The 17,748-nt window shown below is 50.0% G+C and overlaps 8 protein-coding genes across 8 annotated transcripts; 3 read left to right on the forward strand and 5 right to left on the reverse strand.

Annotated features, from left to right (window-relative positions):
• Positions 1 to 2: 2 nt before the first annotated feature.
• On the forward strand, positions 3 to 2,196 carry N7519_001371 (alpha-keto acid decarboxylase family protein; the record flags this gene model as incomplete). The annotated part of the gene is made up of 9 exons (XM_057288149.1): positions 3 to 79; positions 131 to 228; positions 277 to 351; positions 408 to 571; positions 623 to 703; positions 756 to 1,247; positions 1,307 to 1,346; positions 1,418 to 1,841; positions 1,890 to 2,196. The coding sequence occupies 9 exons, from the start codon at positions 3 to 5 to the stop codon at positions 2,194 to 2,196; spliced, it is 1,758 nt and encodes a 585-aa protein (XP_057154232.1).
• Positions 2,197 to 2,860: 664 nt separating this feature from the next.
• Positions 2,861 to 4,553, reverse strand: N7519_001372 (cytochrome P450; the record flags this gene model as incomplete). The annotated part of the gene is made up of 2 exons (XM_057288150.1): positions 2,861 to 3,814; positions 3,873 to 4,553. 2 exons carry the CDS (start codon positions 4,551 to 4,553, stop codon positions 2,861 to 2,863), a joined length of 1,635 nt encoding a protein of 544 aa, XP_057154233.1.
• A 726-nt stretch (positions 4,554 to 5,279) lies between these two features.
• N7519_001373 (cytochrome P450) lies at positions 5,280 to 6,704 on the forward strand (the record flags this gene model as incomplete). Its single annotated transcript, XM_057288151.1, has 1 exon — positions 5,280 to 6,704. One exon carries the CDS (start codon positions 5,280 to 5,282, stop codon positions 6,702 to 6,704), a length of 1,425 nt encoding a protein of 474 aa, XP_057154234.1.
• Positions 6,705 to 7,040: 336 nt separating this feature from the next.
• On the reverse strand, positions 7,041 to 7,334 carry N7519_001374 (uncharacterized protein; the record flags this gene model as incomplete). Its single annotated transcript, XM_057288152.1, has 1 exon — positions 7,041 to 7,334. One exon carries the CDS (start codon positions 7,332 to 7,334, stop codon positions 7,041 to 7,043), a length of 294 nt encoding a protein of 97 aa, XP_057154235.1.
• Positions 7,335 to 7,935: 601 nt separating this feature from the next.
• N7519_001375 (LURP-one-related/scramblase family protein) lies at positions 7,936 to 8,619 on the forward strand (the record flags this gene model as incomplete). The annotated part of the gene is made up of 2 exons (XM_057288153.1): positions 7,936 to 8,266; positions 8,342 to 8,619. The coding sequence occupies 2 exons, from the start codon at positions 7,936 to 7,938 to the stop codon at positions 8,617 to 8,619; spliced, it is 609 nt and encodes a 202-aa protein (XP_057154236.1).
• A 797-nt stretch (positions 8,620 to 9,416) lies between these two features.
• N7519_001376 (Heat shock protein DnaJ N-terminal) lies at positions 9,417 to 11,315 on the reverse strand (the record flags this gene model as incomplete). Its single annotated transcript, XM_057288154.1, has 1 exon — positions 9,417 to 11,315. The coding sequence occupies one exon, from the start codon at positions 11,313 to 11,315 to the stop codon at positions 9,417 to 9,419; it is 1,899 nt and encodes a 632-aa protein (XP_057154237.1).
• A 70-nt stretch (positions 11,316 to 11,385) lies between these two features.
• Positions 11,386 to 12,309, reverse strand: N7519_001377 (J domain-containing protein; the record flags this gene model as incomplete). The annotated part of the gene is made up of 2 exons (XM_057288155.1): positions 11,386 to 12,155; positions 12,213 to 12,309. 2 exons carry the CDS (start codon positions 12,307 to 12,309, stop codon positions 11,386 to 11,388), a joined length of 867 nt encoding a protein of 288 aa, XP_057154238.1.
• A 971-nt stretch (positions 12,310 to 13,280) lies between these two features.
• N7519_001378 (Zn(II)2Cys6 transcription factor) lies at positions 13,281 to 16,505 on the reverse strand (the record flags this gene model as incomplete). Its single annotated transcript, XM_057288156.1, has 5 exons — positions 13,281 to 13,783; positions 13,856 to 14,162; positions 14,223 to 14,275; positions 14,328 to 14,547; positions 14,667 to 16,505. 5 exons carry the CDS (start codon positions 16,503 to 16,505, stop codon positions 13,281 to 13,283), a joined length of 2,922 nt encoding a protein of 973 aa, XP_057154239.1.
• Positions 16,506 to 17,748: the final 1,243 nt, after the last annotated feature.

Genomic DNA, 17,748 nt, shown 5'->3' on the forward strand with positions numbered 1-17,748 from the left:
GGATGGGTTCGATCACACATGAAGCATCGTCAGATGCCACGGTCCAAACCATCCCTCTTGGGTTATACTTGTGGACTCGGTAATTGTAATGTGTTGCTTTATACCACGCGCTTGCTGATCTTCATTCCAGAATTCGCCAGCAAGGTACGCAAAGTATTATGGGGGTTCCCGGCGACATGAATCTGGAACTTTTGGACTACATCAAATCCGTCCCAGAGCTGAAATGGAGTTAGTATTTCAGGAGCGTTGTGTTGCATCTACTCACAGTTTCGATAGTTGGCAACACGAACGAACTGAATGCAGCATACGCTGCTGATGGGTACGCTCGTACCAAAGGCTGCCCAGGCGCCAGTAAGCTTGTCAACTATCAGTTCCATCAGAAGATTCAACGATGCTTACTATAAAAGTCACAACGACCATGGGTGTAGGCGAGATGAGTGCCCTTAATGGCATAGCAGGTGCCTACACGGAACAAGTAAAAGTGATTCACGTGGTGGGAACCACTGGCACTGAACTCCAACAAAAACGAGCAATGATCCATCACTGTCTGGGATCAAATCCTGACCATAGAGTATCTGACACAATTCACCTTCTATTGGAGTGTTTTCTGATATTGGTATAGGTATTTGACAATATCTCCAGCCACGTCAGGTGTGCGCACGCATGGATTGATAACCAGGATACTGCAGCAGCTGAAATAGATGTAAGCAGAACCTTCATTACTATTTTATGAGATACCACTAACACTTCCGAAGCGAGTGATTCGGGAATGCTGGCTGAAATCCATGCCTGTGTACATATTTGTGCCGATGGACTTTGTACACATTCATGTGCCTGCTCGCCATCTAGAGCAGAGTATCGATCTATCATATCCCGTAAATTTGGCAAACGAAGCCCGAGCTGTTCAAGAAATCGTGAATGCGGTCACCTGTGCCGAGAAACCACTTGTCCTCGTTGACGGCTTGACCTCACGGCACGCCGCGAGCAAACAGGCGAAAGAGTTGGTAAATCTTCTCAATCTCCCTGTCTTTACCGCTCCAATGGGCAAAGGTATCATTGATGAGACTCTGCCAGTCTGGTGTGGTATTTACGCCGGAGAGGTCTCTTTGCCTGGTATCAAGCAGTACGTAGAACAAAGCGACTGCATCATCAACCTTGGTCCTTTCCTCTCCGACAGCAATACCGGAGGTCACACAAGACAGATCTTTGATCACCAAGCTATTATGCTTGAACCAGATAGTTGCACGGTCTGTGCCTTCTCTAAGATGCAGTACCTTTGGAGTTCTTGTCACTAACTTGCCTACAGGTTATGGGCCAGAAGTTCGACCAAGTTTATCTCCGACCCCGTAAGTCGAGTCATGTCCTTTTCTTTATATTCACAAAGATTTTCAAATACCAACATTGACATCTTCATAAGTGTTGACGCAGCTGCTGTCTGCTTTCAAGAAAGTGGATATCCCCTCCGTTGAACGGCCAGCCTTTCCATGCGAGGAACCATCGGCGGACGCTGCTTTTCCTGAGATCACGCAATCGTGGATCTGGAAGCGATTTGGACAATTCACCAGACCAGGAGATATTGTGATCGTTGAATCCGGCACTGCTCAATTCGGCTTTCCCGACGCGGTCTTGCGAAACGATATCAAGTACATTACCCAAGTCTACTTTGGTAGTATAGGCTATTCTGTTGGTTCGTGTTTGGGTGCGGCCTTGGCGCAATCTGAGATACAGGCCCAAGGTGGCATGCCGAATGGACGCACAATTCTGATTGTGGGTGATGGAAGCTTGCAGCTAACTGTCCAGGAGATAGCAACTATGCTCCGCCACCAGCTATCACCATTGCTGTAGGTATTATGCGCAACTCAAGGATAGCTACACTAACATGGCAATAGATTTATTATAAACAACAATGGTTTTGCCATAGAGCGAGCTATCCACGGACCAGAGGAAGAATACAACAATATTTCCCCGTGGCGTCACCAGCTACTGCTTGAAACCTTCGGCGCCAGGAACGGTCGAGCCAACAGCCGAGAGGTTAAGACCAAAAAAGAAATGGAGATGGTGCTTGATTCAGAGGATTATACAAAACCCAGGGAAATTCAGTTGCTTGAGGTTTTCATGGCAACATACGATTACCCCTGGCGTCTTACGAAACAGATAGGTCTGATTAATGCTCGCGTCGCCGCAAAGAAGATATAGGCCATGGTGGCTGGGTTGTCATCGCCGAAAACATCAGGCGTTGTAATCTGAACGGACGATCGTTGGTTGTTTTGTTGTGACTGTTTATGCTTCAGAATGGACTCTGTCTTTTGTCGATTCACTGTCACTCGGGGACATTCGCGTGTAGGAGAAATACAGAGGCCATGCTTGCAAGACTCTTCATCCACATTGGAGGACTGGACAACGTAGAACTCGATAAAACTAAATATAGAAGTGAAGGTCTTAATGCTCAATTGAGAAATACCAAAGATGCATTATTCCCTTTCGAGAATAATTTACTGTCAGATCCCAACAACTCCAAGATCCTTCGAATCGTTTAAGAATCCTAATATGAAGGTTAGAGAAGCCAACCAAGGCCTGAATAGAATTGGGAATACGATCAGAAATGTGTCAACTACGCCTGGAATGGGATATGACCAAGGAGCAGATGATAGTTTGACATTCGTAATGGAAAGCGCCCACGTTGATGCTTCAGGCATAACCACCATGGTGAACACTGGAAAAAGAAATACTATCTACCGTCCATGACATACAAATTCTTTACAGCATTGGCGGAGAATGATGCCAAATACGATACAATAATATTTCCGAGTAGTCGAGTTGGGCAGACAACTGCGCATGCATATCACGCGCATATCTAGCATCATGATGGCCCACATCTTCGGAATCTGACATAGAACTCCGTTTGTTTGACGAACCATGCATTGTGCAACTTCCACTCTGAGTCACTGCTTGGAAGTTCCAGCTGCGTCGACATATTAGCCTTCACTCGCTGACTGTGCATGTGATTTTGACTTACCTGAAAGCGCATCAGCAGAGCGGGGATTAGCTTATACATCTCCAGCAAACTGATGTTTTTCCCAATACATGTTCGTGAGCCCGCGCCAAATGTAAAAAGATACTTTTCCATAAGACGTCGTTGTTCCTGAGAAGCCTCTAACCATCGTAGGGGCCGGAAGCGATCTGGATCCGGCCCAAATATAGTGGTATCCTGATGAATCGTCCATGCGCTGCAGCCGATTGTAGTGCCTCCGGGGATGAATTTACCGCAAACTTGGATCCCTTGCGGCGGCGCAATCCGTTCCAGGGTGAGTCCGGCAGCAGGGTGCATTCGTAGCGCCTCTTTGATGACTGCGTTCAGTACTGGTAGCTCTCTCACTTCCTCCCAGTCAACTAGCCCGTCGGTCCTTTTGAAGTTTCCAGTCTGTTTCTGTTGGTCTAGCTCCTCCCGAAGACGCTGGAGCTCTTCTGGGTGCTTTAGGAGGAAATAAAACACAGACCGCAAAGAAATGGCTGTCGTGTCAGAACCGGCAAAGATATTTGCCACGGAGAGTGCCAGAACTCGGTCATTTGAGATGAAGGCAGGGTCCTTCTTGTGTGCTTCAAGAAACCTAGAAAGAAAATCACGCCTGGTGGACGAAACCTCTGATTCTGTCGACAATTTCTCTATACCTGTAGCAAGGTCCACCCTCTCCGAGAATCGCTGCCACGCAAAGGTCACCATGGGAGTAGTTGATCCAATCAATCCGAGTTTAGAGAGAAACAGTCGAATTGGATTCTTGAACAAGAGCTTGTCAATCAGAGGGATTTGCCCAACCTATATATGGGTTAGTATATAAAACTCAAGAAGACTAATTAGCACAACTAGCACTTACGACACTGGCGTAGTCAAGCATCCATTCGATACTCGATATGATTCCATCGACATCAATACCATTATCGATAAATCCCAGTCGTTTTGAATAAGTAAGCTCCCCAATAACATCAAAAGCGTAATATTGAAGCCATTGTCCAAAGTTACAAATTTCCTGCTTGTCCGCGAATCTTATCTCAATTTGCCGAATGAGCGCCCGGATCGTCGAGTCCACGTAAGGTTCAAACTGCACGAGGGTGCTCATCGCATATGCGCCGTGTACTGCTCTCCTAAGCTTTGCGTGGAACTTTTCGTCAGTAGACGTGAAGAGGGTGGATAGAGGCCGACCTTTTGCCAGCGTCTGTTGAACTATGTAGAAGTCGGATTTCTTAAACCCGGTCGCCAACCCATAGATTTCTCGGATAGAGCTTGGGTCGGATACTGAGACAGTGTTGGGGCCGAGTCGCACGAATTTGCCGTACTGCTTGTGTAGCCTGATATGCTCTATCTCTGGTCGCCGCCCCCATACCACGAATAGCCTCCAAAAGTCGGTAATCGAGGCCAAGAAGGGCCCAGGAATATGGGCAATGCCATAACCATATCTGTTAAACGCCAACTTCCCGAGTAGAGCCAGCCCAAGTACTCCCACCACAACCTCCAAATGGGCCAAGAGAAAACTGTCAAGGACCAGCTTCACTACCATCTTGGTACTGTAAGAGGATGCAGTCGTCCTACGGTAACATATGATGACGAGACGAGACTGGCTAGAATGCCTTTAAGAGGCCTTTGTACGAAGCGCCCTATAATCGCATCGGGGAGCTCGGATTGCAATGCTTCAACCATATCACCGGAAGGGTTCTGTTAGTACTGGAGCGGAGATGGAATCTGCGGAGTTCTGCGGGGATCGCCGGATATGCGACATTATGCTTCCTGTCAGTATACCGGTGGCATAGGTGATTCCACGAATGGAACAATTCCGCCCTCTCGCCCGAAAGGCCGCGGGACTGCTGGAGGGGGGCGCACTCATCTGTCCGGACGATCGACGAGGGGATCCGTGGAAAGTTCCCGGGTATACATATTCTCCAGCTGTGGAATCGCCAGGAAAACGACTCTCAACCGCTGGATATTACCGGGAAGTGAAGGATCACAATTCCAAGTCCGTTCCGGGTAGATATTTCCAACCGCGCAGTAGAGGGGAAACCAGGATTTTAGAAGATGGTTAGCAGACAGAAACAGAGTTAATTAAAACACCTGGTCGGCATCCAATTGAGGGATTTCGTCCGATGCTGGTCAAGCGAGAACAGCATTGCCATCATTCTGAAAACAATAGCATATCAGGTCAGTTCCAGTTTGAGCAGTGCGATAGGAGCGAAGTTATATAACTGATATCGCGGTAATATCTGTGGAACATAGTCTCAGCTAGGTTATAATGCTGGCCGTGATCATCTCTTGGTTCTTCCTTGCCCTTTTGGCGATTCGACTGGTGCAACACCTATACAGCGTGTGGAAATCGCCCAATCGCTCGGTGCCGGGACCATGGCTTGCTCGTTATACCCGCCTGTGGTATTTTTATCGCGTCTACTCGGGGAACTTCCATCACGAAAACATCCAGCTACATAACCATTACCACAGCCGTGTTGTCCGCGTGGCCCCCAACATGTACTCTATCTCACAGCCCGACAAAGCTGTCTATGGAATCGGTGTCAATGTGCGAAAAAGCGATTGGTACGATGGGTGGAAGCACCCATCACCAGATAGATGGTCGCTGTTTCCAGAAAGAAACATCAAGCGGCACGCCGAAACGAGACGCAAATTTCAGAATATATACTCCTTGAGTTCACTCGTGAGCTATGAGAAATACGTGGACGACTGTGGGGATATCTTCACAGAGCGGCTGGTTGAAATCGCGGCATCTGGTCAGGACATTGACTTGGGATACTGGCTGCGTTGTTACGCATTTGACGTGATCGGCCAAATTACATATTCCAAGAGGTTTGGATTTCTGGACGCCGGAGAGGACGTTGGGGGTCTGATCAAAGCCATCAACAAGGTGGTCCTTTACGGGTCCTTGGTCGGCATTTACGTTGGACTACACCCTATTACCTTCAAAATCATGGAATATCTGCCCGGTAGTGGAGCATCTGCGAGGATGTACCTGACCCGATTCGTGCGAGAGAGGGTCGCGCAAAGGGAGGCAGAAAGAGACCAGTCCCACCCCAACGCCGCAAAGAAACAACCTCCCAGGAGCGGCAGCAGTATGCCAGAGGACTTTTTGAACAAGATTTTCGGTCTGTATGAGGATGGCACGAAAGGCGTGACTAAGTATCATGTCTTCATGATGGGACAAAGTAATATCGTTGCGGGTAGCGATACAACTGCCGTGAGCCTGAGCTCTATCCTCTACCATCTTCTAAAAAACCCCAAATCAATGCAGACCCTACGAGCAGAGATAGCAGAACTTGGTCAACATGATGGATCCGGCACAGGGCACATCACATTCCGGCAGACACAAGAAATGCGGTATCTACAAGCTGTGATCAAAGAGGGTCTAAGATTGCACCCAGTCACCGGTCTCCCATTATGGCGAGAGGTACCGGAAACAGGGGCATATATATGTGGCAGACAATTCCGTGCCGGAGATGTCGTCGGTATTAACTCATGGGTTGCTCATTACGACGAGAGCGTCTGGGGAAGCGATGTGCATTTGTTTCGGCCAGAGAGATGGCTTGAGGCAGATCAAGCCACGCTAAGGAAAATGGAAAGCCATTACATGCCGGTGAGTGCTCCACGTTGCCTGCGAAACCGATGCAATGAAGCATTAGCTGATGCAACCATATCCTCGGGCGGGATGTAGTTTGGCTTGGGATCTCGCACATGTTTAGGAAGGCACATTTCATATCTGGAAATGTCCAAACTGATTCCAGTACTCGTGCATAAATTTGATTTCCAACTTGCTTTTCCAGATGAGGAGTGGGAGACATGTAATCACTGGTTTGTCAAACCCACTAACTTCCGAGTGCAGGTGAGGCGGAGGGGATTGAAATAGCTAGATCCTAATATGGAGTACTATTGATTCAGACACTTAGATAAGAAGCGCCGTTCCTAGGCGTTAGCCTTTGTAGATAATTTCTGTCGTGCTCCAATCATAATACACAATAGTTGTGCGTTGATTGTTTTTCCGGTCTTCTATTCAAATGCTGTCCCCATGGTATGTGTTGGAGTCATCGATGGGGAACATGCGTACCCTGACTGTTGCGGTATAATCAGCCCATTGCATCCAGATATACTGGATGTCCGCGTTTACTTGCAAGGGCACATCGAATTCATCAGAGGTGGCTGAGGCCTGTTTATTGGCACCGGCGGTGACTTCGCGAGATCGGCGGCGCGCTGACGAGGGAGCAGCTGACGGCGCTGCAGCCGGCGCGTAGTAAACGGCGGGCGGCGACGACGGCGATGGAGCGGTTATTGCAGAACCTGTGGGCATCGATCCTCGGGTTAGAGGCGGGCAGTATCGCGGCGGACAACAATTTTTTGCGGATCGGTGGTGATTCCGTCGGGGCGATGCGGTTGCGAGGTCGCGCGCAAACGTGGGCTGTCATTCACCATGGCGGATGTGTCAAACCGTCCCTGAGCGCGCTGGCAAGCGCTCTGAGTAAAATCCATACCCCGTGCTAGGACATTCTGTTACATTCAGCTAACGGGTCTCGGTTAATTGCATCCGAGGGTGCCCGATGTTTGTAAATGCCCAGTCGACGGTAGATTTGGGTACTATAGAATGCCTGACTACCAGGCCTTGCACCGACTTCAGGGATTCATAGAGTTATCGCAGAAAAGTAATGAATACACCAGGTAGAGGCGCCAATGATGCCGGTACTGAGCTCGATACATGTACATGCTACAAAAGACACGCAAAAACACGCAATAAACATTCGGAAACTAAATGATGTCACGGGTTATATGTCACATGACGCGACGATCGGGTTCAGCTGTGCAGCTGTGCCCCTCTCCTGATCGATTTTCATGTGATTATCGATTTATCTCTGGGCTTTAATCACATCTACTTTTAATCGTATCTACCTGTCACCATGGGTATCCTGGGCCACCGCAACCTCGACCCTGTCGCCGAACCTATCGCCCTATTCGAACAATATGTCTCGAGGGAGCCGCAGACAATAGTCCTAAGAGAAAAGGTATTCTCCATTTCTGGAGACAGCTTCGAAATCAAATTTGCCAATGGGGCGCCGCTTATAAAAGTGCGCGGAGCCTGGATGTCACTTTCTGGTCGCAAGAAGGTCGAGGACGCCCAGGGAAATCACCTATTTGATATTGTCAAGGAGCATCTGCATATCCACACGACGTATGCGCTCGAAGACACCCATCACAAGAAGATGTGTGAGGTGAAGAGTAGTCTTGCGTGTACGTTCTGTATTCTATGATACTTATGTCCTATGAGCATTCGAAATAACAAAGGACATTGCTGACTTGCACTAGTGCTCGGCTCCAAGGCCACTGCCACTTTCACTGATAGTCGCGGTAAAGCGGTGGCTCTTAAGATGAAAGGAGGCTGGTATGATCAAAGTGCTGATATTGTCGATGATAAGAGCGGCCAAACAGTGGCTCGCATTGACCGGAAACTGCTCAGCGGCCGCGACCTTGTGTTTGGTCAGCAGACGTACGCCGTTGTTATTGCACCTGGTGTGGACGCGGCACTGATTGCTGCCTTGTGTATATGTTTTGATGAGAAGAATAACGAGCCAAGCGGCCAGTAGTAACGTTACTACAGGGATGCACAAGACTGCATCTGGTTAGGGAGCTTTCTCAGCACGTTCCAGAGCAACCGTTGAAGCATTTTGCATATATTCTAGGGCCATTTGGTTTCCCGCAATATGAATATTGAACAACTAAACTATAAAAGCTGGTCTCGAATACAGAGTTAAAGTTCTCATAGCGAGGCTTTTTCGTTTCAAAGATTAGTCGCCCACCGTGTTTCTGATCTTAAAAAGCCTCTATCAATAGCAGTTCGAGCGAGATAGTGACTAGCTATATCAGAACACTGAAGTTATCAACGTCTCTCTCCGAGGTTGAAGCATGTGCACGGAGTACTCTGAGAGCACTCCCGGGGCTTATTATAGACCGATTGGATCACGAACATATGACCAGGATCTGGAATGAGACGAAAGCACATGAATAATTATGCATTGGCTAAGTTGAATCACATAAACCCTCCTAGTACCTGAGTACAAATCCAATCCTACTTGAACAAATCCATGAGAGGAAACACCGATGATAGAAACCCGATGAAAGCGTCAGGTATATCTATGCAGATGTGATAAAAATCCCGGGTATTCACAATAACACCAGTCATTATGCATCGCAAAAGAGAGAGAGAGAGATCAAAAAGACAGGTAGAAGACATCAATAGAAGTGAAAAAGGAAACAAGAATGGAGAAGATAGAAGGCAGGAAACAGGTCTGATCAAATAGTGCCGAGCCTCTCAAACTAAAACCGAAGACATAGCTTCAGTAATAGCTTTCCAATCATCGTGGAAAGGCTATAGTGACTAAACTCAAACCACCTTGCCGCCATCTCGGATCCACTCTCTCAATCGTCCAAGGTCAAGGATACACTCTCGATGCATCTCACAGGCAACTTCCCAATGCTTACGCACCTGGATATCTTCCTCAATACCACGGAGATAGGCACTAAAGCCGCCCTTACTGGTACCAGGGACGAGGAATTCATCAATATGATAGTCATCAAAATCCTTCTTGGTCGTGCCGTCGTCATTGTCGTCTGCGCCGTTTATTTTGAGACGGGTAGAATCTCCAACGGCACTGATCCAGCCCGGTGCGAGACCGGTTGCGTTCGCTTCTTGGCGCGCATTGAAATGTGTGAGCATGCGGCCATTGAATGCGTTCCATTCGTGCATGTATGCCCCCATTGCAGAGACATACCAATTCCATTTGTCCCGTGGGAGGACGAGCTGCTTAGAGGTTGGGCCCAGGGTGACTGGCTTCGGGGCCCAAGGTCGTTTGGGTGGGTTTGGGAGTTGGAGTGCGCGGGGTCGGATGTCGTCTTTTGTGGTCTTTTGCTGCTTTGCTTGGGATTCGAAGGGAAGAGTGGTGTGGAAGTCTTCAAGGTTCTCGATGCCTCCGCCGGTGGTCTGCGTAAAGGGTACAGTATTGCGGAGATTATTGAGGTTAAATAGAGGGGTACGGGCGTCGGTGCTCGAAGGAGGCCTGGACTTCTTGACCGGAGGAACATTTGGTACGGCCTGAGAAGCCAAATCAGGATAGCTGCCATTGCTTGGTTTCCCAACTGGGACATTCGGCGGAACACCCGGAGTAGGAAGGTCCTCGTCAAGGTCCATTTCCTCAACGTCCGGTGCTGCTGCCCAGGCTGGTTCAGGAGGAGTCTGGCCATTGACAGTTTCTTTAGCTTCATCTGCTTCGGTAGCAACGCTTGCCGGCTGGGGAGCGCTCCGCAATTTGGTGCCTGCCCTGGTCTGTTTCTTTGGACTACGTGGCGCAGCACTTGCCGTTTGTTTAGTTTTGTCGACCTCCGGTACAGTCCATGAGAGATTTCGAAGCTGTTCGGACCACGAATCTGCAGAGAACTTTGCCTGTGCAAAGGGTGTTGGTGGTTGCTGTTGCTGTGCAGTTTGATACAGTGGAGTAGGACCGAAAGGATTGGGAATCGGCGATCCCGTCGAGGATGCCTGTGTCGGTCCATTTCGGAAGTTGGTACGGCCCCGATTTTGCGAGGCAGGCGATCTCGGAAGTGACTCCTTGTTTGGCGAGGCAGAGCCTATGAAATCGAACTGATCCAAATGATCGCGCCAATCGTCTGCAGAAAACTTCTTGTGCAAGTAACTTGTGCTGCCACGTTCATACGCAGCAGACTGGGGCCTTTCCGTATTGTTTGGCGGGTCAGTGCTAAAACCGGTGTCTGTCAGATAGGGCGAAGCGGCTTGATAGTAGGCATATCGAACATACTTGACAGAAGAGGAAGAACCCGATGGGTTGGGCTGATGGTCCGATCGGTACGAGCTTTTTGGGAAAGCAGCACTGTCCGAGGTGTGTCCTTTGGGGCCGTCCTTGTCAGCAGGGGTACGTTGATTAAGGGGGCATTTCCGAGACAGCGAATGGAGTTCGTAGCTACCATCAGGTAGCTCGACGGCTTGAAACCCATTTGCGAGGAGAAAGGAGTCGAAGTCCATACCATTTCCGGGGCTTGCTGTTCCTGGGTTGTGGAAGTCGGCAAACTTTTGATGCTGCCCAAGTCGGCTCTTCGGCACAGCCTTCGGTTTGGGCCTAGGCTCTTCCCCTTCACTCGAGCTGGTAGAATCATAGTTATTGGCATTCCGCCTGGGAGAGGGGCTGACGCTACGGTATCTCCCAGATCTGCCAGAGGCTGGACTTTTACCTGTATGCGCGTTTTGATGGGAACCTGAGGGGGTACGCATGGTGGCTGAACGTCCTAAGCCAGTGCTTGAAAAGAAAGTCTTCTCACCCTTGCCTGCCTGCGCATAGCTTCTACTGGGTCGTTCGAAACTCCGGGGTGTATGAATGGCGAGGATTGGGTTGAGACGGTTCAGGTGATGTTGGTTTCTTCGCAGTTGGGGGAACAGCAGGCTTGAAGTATTGGCTGCTCATCCGTTCGGTTCGACTGTTATTGCTATAGGCAGAAGTATTGCGGGCCATCGGCTCATCTCCTCCAGCCACGCCTGGTGCAAATCCCTGCTTTTTCTTGAAAGACTGTGCGTTGGAATGGGAATTGTGGGCCTCAAAGGCAGACTTGGGCCGGGTAGATTGTGCAGAAGTTCCAAAGGGATGACGCTGTGCCCCAGGACCTGGGACACCGCCAGTGGCACGGCCAGTTGAAGGATCGAAGCCCTGCCATCCAGATGCCTGACCTCCTCTCATATTATTAAAGCCATGGAATGCATCGGCCCTTGTTTGCGCATTATCCTGTTGTTTGAACTGCTGCGGACCGGCACGTGCATGAGATGCGTATCTTCGAGCGCCAGCCGATGGGGTACTCGGGCTCGCCTTCGCGTACTGTGAATTTGTAGACGCCGAAGTTGGTGTAGGGCGAGGAGGGTAGGTGGGGGGTTGTGTTTTGCGCTGGGTATTTGCCTTGGGTGGTCCGTAGCATTTTCCATAGCCTGCGCGTAAACGATCGGTGTCGTATTTCAGTCGTTGCGAGGGGTCACTGAGGATCTCATTGGCGGCCTGGATGGCTTGGAATTTCGCGTTGAACTCGACTTCTCGTCCTGGGTTCCTGTCCGGGTGGTACTTGAGTGCTTTCCCATAAGTCAGCAATGACCCCAATTTTATGACATAGCTTCTGCAAAGCTAACCTAGTTTCCTGAATTGCTTTTTGATGTCCTCGGCCTCCGCGCTGGGTTGGAGCCCAAGGTCCGCATAGTAATCCTTGCGCACGTCTGCTTTCACCATATTGTTCGTGAGTTTCCGGCGAACTTATACAGTGATGATAAGCTCGAATTGCATAATCGATGTTCAAGTAAATAATCGGCGGTCCCACGCATGTCCAGTCATAGAAGATCAGCCAAGAGTAAGGTAAAAAGCACGTTGCACGAAGGCAGGGCGTTTTGAACAAGACCAGGCAAGCAGAACAAAAATGCTATGTCCTGCAATCCTAGCAAAGTTAAAGTCTCACCCGCCAAATGTTGCGAGACTGGGTTCACTTCAGTGGGAAAAAAAGAAAGGGCAGAGCCTCCTTGTATGCTCCGCGGTCTCGGTTGGCCGCAGGATCCAGTCCAAAAGCGCTAGTGAGAGCTCTGCTTGGGAGAGACAGTTCGGGAATTTGTATGAGGGGTTGCGGCGATTGAAGATGGTCTTCAGTGAGACCAGGAGAGTGAAGCGGGGTGTAGGGAGGCAGAGGTGACTTGAATAGAAAATCGGAGATCGGAGTGGGCACCTGATGTCGAGATCAGGCAGTTGGGTCCAAGCGCAGATCGGAGTGAAGCAGCCAACAGGGCTGCAGGGTTCTTTTGTGCGGTGAGTGTCAATGAATGGAGAACATTTCAGGAATTACCTAGGTATCCACGGGTGTTGGGTTGAGAAAAAAAAATAAAAGGCGGGAGTGTTTGTTTTGACGTTGCTGCCCGAGGCCAAACATATCAATGCAAGGCAACTACAACATACTACGGAGTATATGGAGTACGATTCTTGATATTGTTAACCCTGGAATTAATTATTTCCTTTCCTTGCAGCTCTTTATATTTGGGTATACATATATAGATGGTAACCAAAACTAGGGGGAAAAGAATAATCACGCCGAATTATACAACCCTTGCTAAGCCCAGGCCTATAGGAAATGGAAAGAAAGAGGCAGAGTAGGGGAATGGAAGGAATGTAAAAGAAGACGAACAAAAAGAAATAAACCAGGAGAAACACTAGATATCCTAGACATCCCCTCCAGGTGCGCCGGCCCCAGAACCACCAAAGAAATAGCCCTCCAAAAGATCGTAATTAGGATTCTCACTCCAGTCATGCTGGAAGTCCATAGCCATACCAAAGCCAAGATCGATTCCAACATTTTGGCCCAGGTTGTGACCCAATGACGGCACACCCAGCATATTGTAATCAGGATTGCCTTCTCCTTCCATATTACCCTGGCCTTCAGCATCGCCCGAGCCAAAATCCAAGAAATCAAGGCTCATGCCCTGCGGAGCCTCGGTGTCGGCAGACGGCAAACCATGAGTTTGAGCGTTGCTGCCGGGGGGAGCCACTATGTTGCGGCGAGTTCGAGTAATAAAATTGCGGGTTCGGTTGTGGGGAGTTTGGGTTCTCGTACTTGAGATAGTAATCCATCGATGGATTGCGCTGTCCATAAGACCGGGAAGACTGGTCTGCTGGGAAGTTGGGGGCCATCGTTTCTGGTTGGGGGCAGGATGGCCCTCCGGGTCTGTTTTCGGGTCGAGAGTGGTCGGCTAAGGGGGTATTATCGTTGAAGAGATCAGCCAAGTTCATATCGAACTTGGGGTGGGACGGGACGGGCGTGTCTGCGTCGCTCGCCGGGATTGCCCTTGGCCTGCGCGGTGTCGTTGGTCCATAGGCTGTCGCGGCCGGCCGGGGTGGAGTGAGCTGCCGGTGTTTGATGCGGCGTAGATACGGCTCATGTCTACCTGTGATCCGAATCCGGTTGTTGAAAGGCACATCTGGACGGTTGCTTTGCTCATGCGCTCGAACGCGTCCCGACATGCCTCCGCAGGTGGACATTTGTGCATCAGGTCACCCAGAACAGAAGTTGCGGCGAGAACGGTGAAGTCGACTTCATCGAGGGTCTAAGAGAAGAGAGCGTTAGAATAAGCCGGAGCCTAAATTCCAGGGCTGGTGGTACCTACTAGGCGGCTTCGAACCAAAGGCGAATGCCAAATGGCATATAAGAAGGAGATTCCTGTAGAGTGTCAGTAATAGAGCGGAGAAAATCCAAAGAAACAACTGCATACCAGCCATGAAAATGTGATGCGTAGCAAGATAGGTATAATTCACCAAGCGTACTCTATGCAATTGGCGATAGATACGAATGACCTTCTGACCAGCCTCGGCAACATTGAGATAGACATGATCCTCCTCGTCACCTTCATCAGGATTAGAAAAGGACGGACTAGAAACGTCATCTGCAGGAGTAAGTTCCCCCGCCAATTCAGCAGGAACCGTCAAGCTCTGCTGGTACAGCAAAATGATAGCTTGCCAGTAATTCAACTCCAGCAGCTCAATGGGGAATTTCACGCCTGTTTCCGGGCGTATAGGGCAGTCTCTTGCCACTCGACCAACCGACGATGTACATCATAGCGCCACGAGCGGAACGAGTCAAAGCCCTGAAGGAAAGGAGAGGAAAGCTCAGCGTGCGGAAGAATAGATGCACCAGGGCCTCTCTTCCGCACAGCGCGCGTCTGTTGGTATTGGAGGACATCGTGGATCTCGGATTGAAGAAGGCGTAGTTTGAAATAGTGGAATGCGACATGCTTATATGTAGGGGCCCCGTCCGGTGGTGTCAAAAGACCGGACTTGGTGATGTATTTGTCGTCCATCATAGACGGGAACTCTGTGCTGATGGCCTGATCACTGATGCCAAATGGTCGTCCAACACACGTAGCTACCAGACGGTCAAAGCTGTAGACGCACCACCACAACCGACGACGGATATCGCGCACCCATTCGCGTCGTCCACGTTCACGAGCATCGATCCGTGACTGTGCTTGGTTGCCGTCTTTCGTAGAAGAGTCAATGCCCGCTCCATCCTCGTAATGAAGCCCAAGGTCGACGGCTAAGCGCGTGGCCACACCGACGATATACCAGAGACCCGGTGCAACGGGTCGCAATAGGGCAAAGCTGGCTAGAAGGAGCACTGCCTGCAGCTCTTCCAATCCACCAAAGCCCTCGCTGGAGGACGAACCGAGGAACGATTCTAAATGAACGATTGCCGAGGCATGGTATTCCTCCGGCTGGTACTGATGGCTCGAGAGTCTCGGTCTCTTCGTCCCAGACGAGGACCGGCCACGACTGCTGCGATTCTCATCATCCGAGCTTTGAGGCTTATCCTCAAAGATGATACCAGCACCGATAGCAAATACAATATTAAGCACATAAAGCGCACGCGGAGAACGCTTCTTCTCTTCTAACAAATAGGTCTTATCCAACAGCTCCATGAAATCTCCCCGGTGGAGAATCGGCATCTGAGGATTCGCGTGTTCAAAGTAAAGATCAACCAGCCGTTCAGCTAGCTCCTGGTCAGGGAAAGTCGCGCATTTCATCATCGGTCTTGTCTGCAGCCCGAAGAAGGAATCGCGCATACTACCCCCTCCCCCAGCAGTGCCAGCAGCACTCTGAGGCAATCGATCGCTCGTTCGAATCGCTGCACGCTCCGGCATGTTACCGGGGAGTGAGCTCCTTACCGCAGCGAAGACAACACGGGCAAAAGAAATGCCCGACGTCGACCCCAGATATCGCGGATCGGAAGTACCCTGTACAGAGACCATGCCGATATTCGAAACCAGATTCTGTAGACGCCAATTATCCTCGGTAGACGGGTCATCGTCCGCATCGCGATTATCCCCCTCTCCTCTGCGCCCTAGTCGATCAGCTTCTTCTTTCGATGTGTTCTTCAACCGTGCTTTCTCTGCTGACCCCTCCCGGGCCTGAGCGTCAGAACCAGGACGAGCTTGCGCAGCGTCGCCATCAGCCTCGACCTTGATAGCCTCCTCCTCGTCGAAAGCGACGACCTTCTTAAACTCAATATTGTTATCCGCTAATTGTTTCTCGAGATGTGCTACGCGCGACTCCAGGAAATAGACATAGCTGCGCGGGATCTCCCGCTTGGTGATAGGGTCGTATCCGACGCAGCGCACGCCGGCCTTCTCGCAGGACTGGCAGCGCGGGAGGCGCTGGTCGCAGCGGTTCTTGCGCAGTCGACAACGATTGCAGGCGGAGACATTCCGGAACGAGGAAGCGGACGAGGCGGGGGCGGCGGTTGAATGGGCGGGCGAGATGGAGGGCTCGGCCGTCGCGGAGGGTTTGGGCGCGGTATTGGTCGCGGGGTCGGTTTGCGTTGGCGGAGTGTCGGAGGGATGTGGTCTCTTCTTGCCTGAAGAGACTGGCGATGGCGGCGAGGGGGGATTAGGCATTGTGAGAACCAAAAGACGAGAGCCGCAGAGTCGCGATCATCTCTTGGTGGAGTTTTGCGGGGACTGCGGTCGGGAAGTGCGGTTTATCTCCCCCAGACCACATCAACATGATAAGACCGCGGAGTACTTTTAATGTTCGTCTGTGATAGCGTTTTCTTCGGCAATTGGAGATTATGGTGTGAATCGTGCCAATCGGGGCAAAAAAATCAAGAGAGATTGGCCCGCAACGGGGAATTTGGGAGCAGCTTGTAAACCCCTTAGACTATTCTCCGGGAAATAATTGCAGCACAGCCCATAGACGAAACCTGTGAGAATATGGGGAAGAGAAGAAACCATGTAGTGCACGAGCGTGGTGGAGTTGGGAAATTGAGTTGCCCTCGGGAAGAGGATCTCGGGTTCCCCAGATTTTGACATGCCGAGCTATAATGAGACCTTGATGGGATTTTGTGGGATTTTCACGGGGCTCTTGTGGGACTTTAACGGGACTTCTGCTTGGATTTTGGAGTTTGAATCTCATATAGCTTCATTTGGGGGGATTGGGGGGGATTTGGTGGACCTCCCCCACTCCCGCTGTCAAGACGTACGACATACATAAGACATGGGATGTATGGGGATGTGTATAGGACAGGGTGAGCGGCAAGAGGAAATTTATGGAAGATGCGCTTGGTTCTATAACCCTGCTAATGCGAGGGATTAATTGTTTAATTAACCGAACACCGTCGGGAAACACTATATGCTTCACCTGTGAAATCAATTGTCTGCAGTCCAGAGAAGGGGTGAAACACGCTAGGAGACCAGGAGAGTAGGCCATGAGAATACCAGACTACAAGACTAGGAGATGATCAACGTTTATAGAGAAGACGAGAAGTGACGGCCGTTAATATTGAGCGAGTTTGTAGCAAGATACTCTAACCGACAAACGATCTTCGAGAGAACTCAGATCCAAAGCGAGAACAAAAAGACAATAACCTCCCAGATGCACATGAGTATAGTCATAATATAACCTGTTGATGCTCCAAGATAAAAAAAGAAGAGACCCAAATTTTATGCTTCTGCACATGCAATGCAACCATCTATAATTGCGCCGTTTCCCGGCCTGAAAAGCCATGAGAATGAAATAGCAAAATGAGGTATCATGACGGGGAAAAATGAAAAAGGAAAAAGGAAACAGGAAAAAAAAAAGAGGAATCCGCGTTGCGCCTCCGCGCTGAAATGAATATGCCTTTCCAGAAGGATAGGGAGA

The sequence above is a fragment of the Penicillium mononematosum genome (assembly GCF_028829835.1).
Source record: "Penicillium mononematosum strain IBT 11891 chromosome Unknown utg000001l:1.0-4488741.0:1.0-4491989.0, whole genome shotgun sequence".
Classification (NCBI taxonomy): domain Eukaryota; kingdom Fungi; phylum Ascomycota; class Eurotiomycetes; order Eurotiales; family Aspergillaceae; genus Penicillium; species Penicillium mononematosum.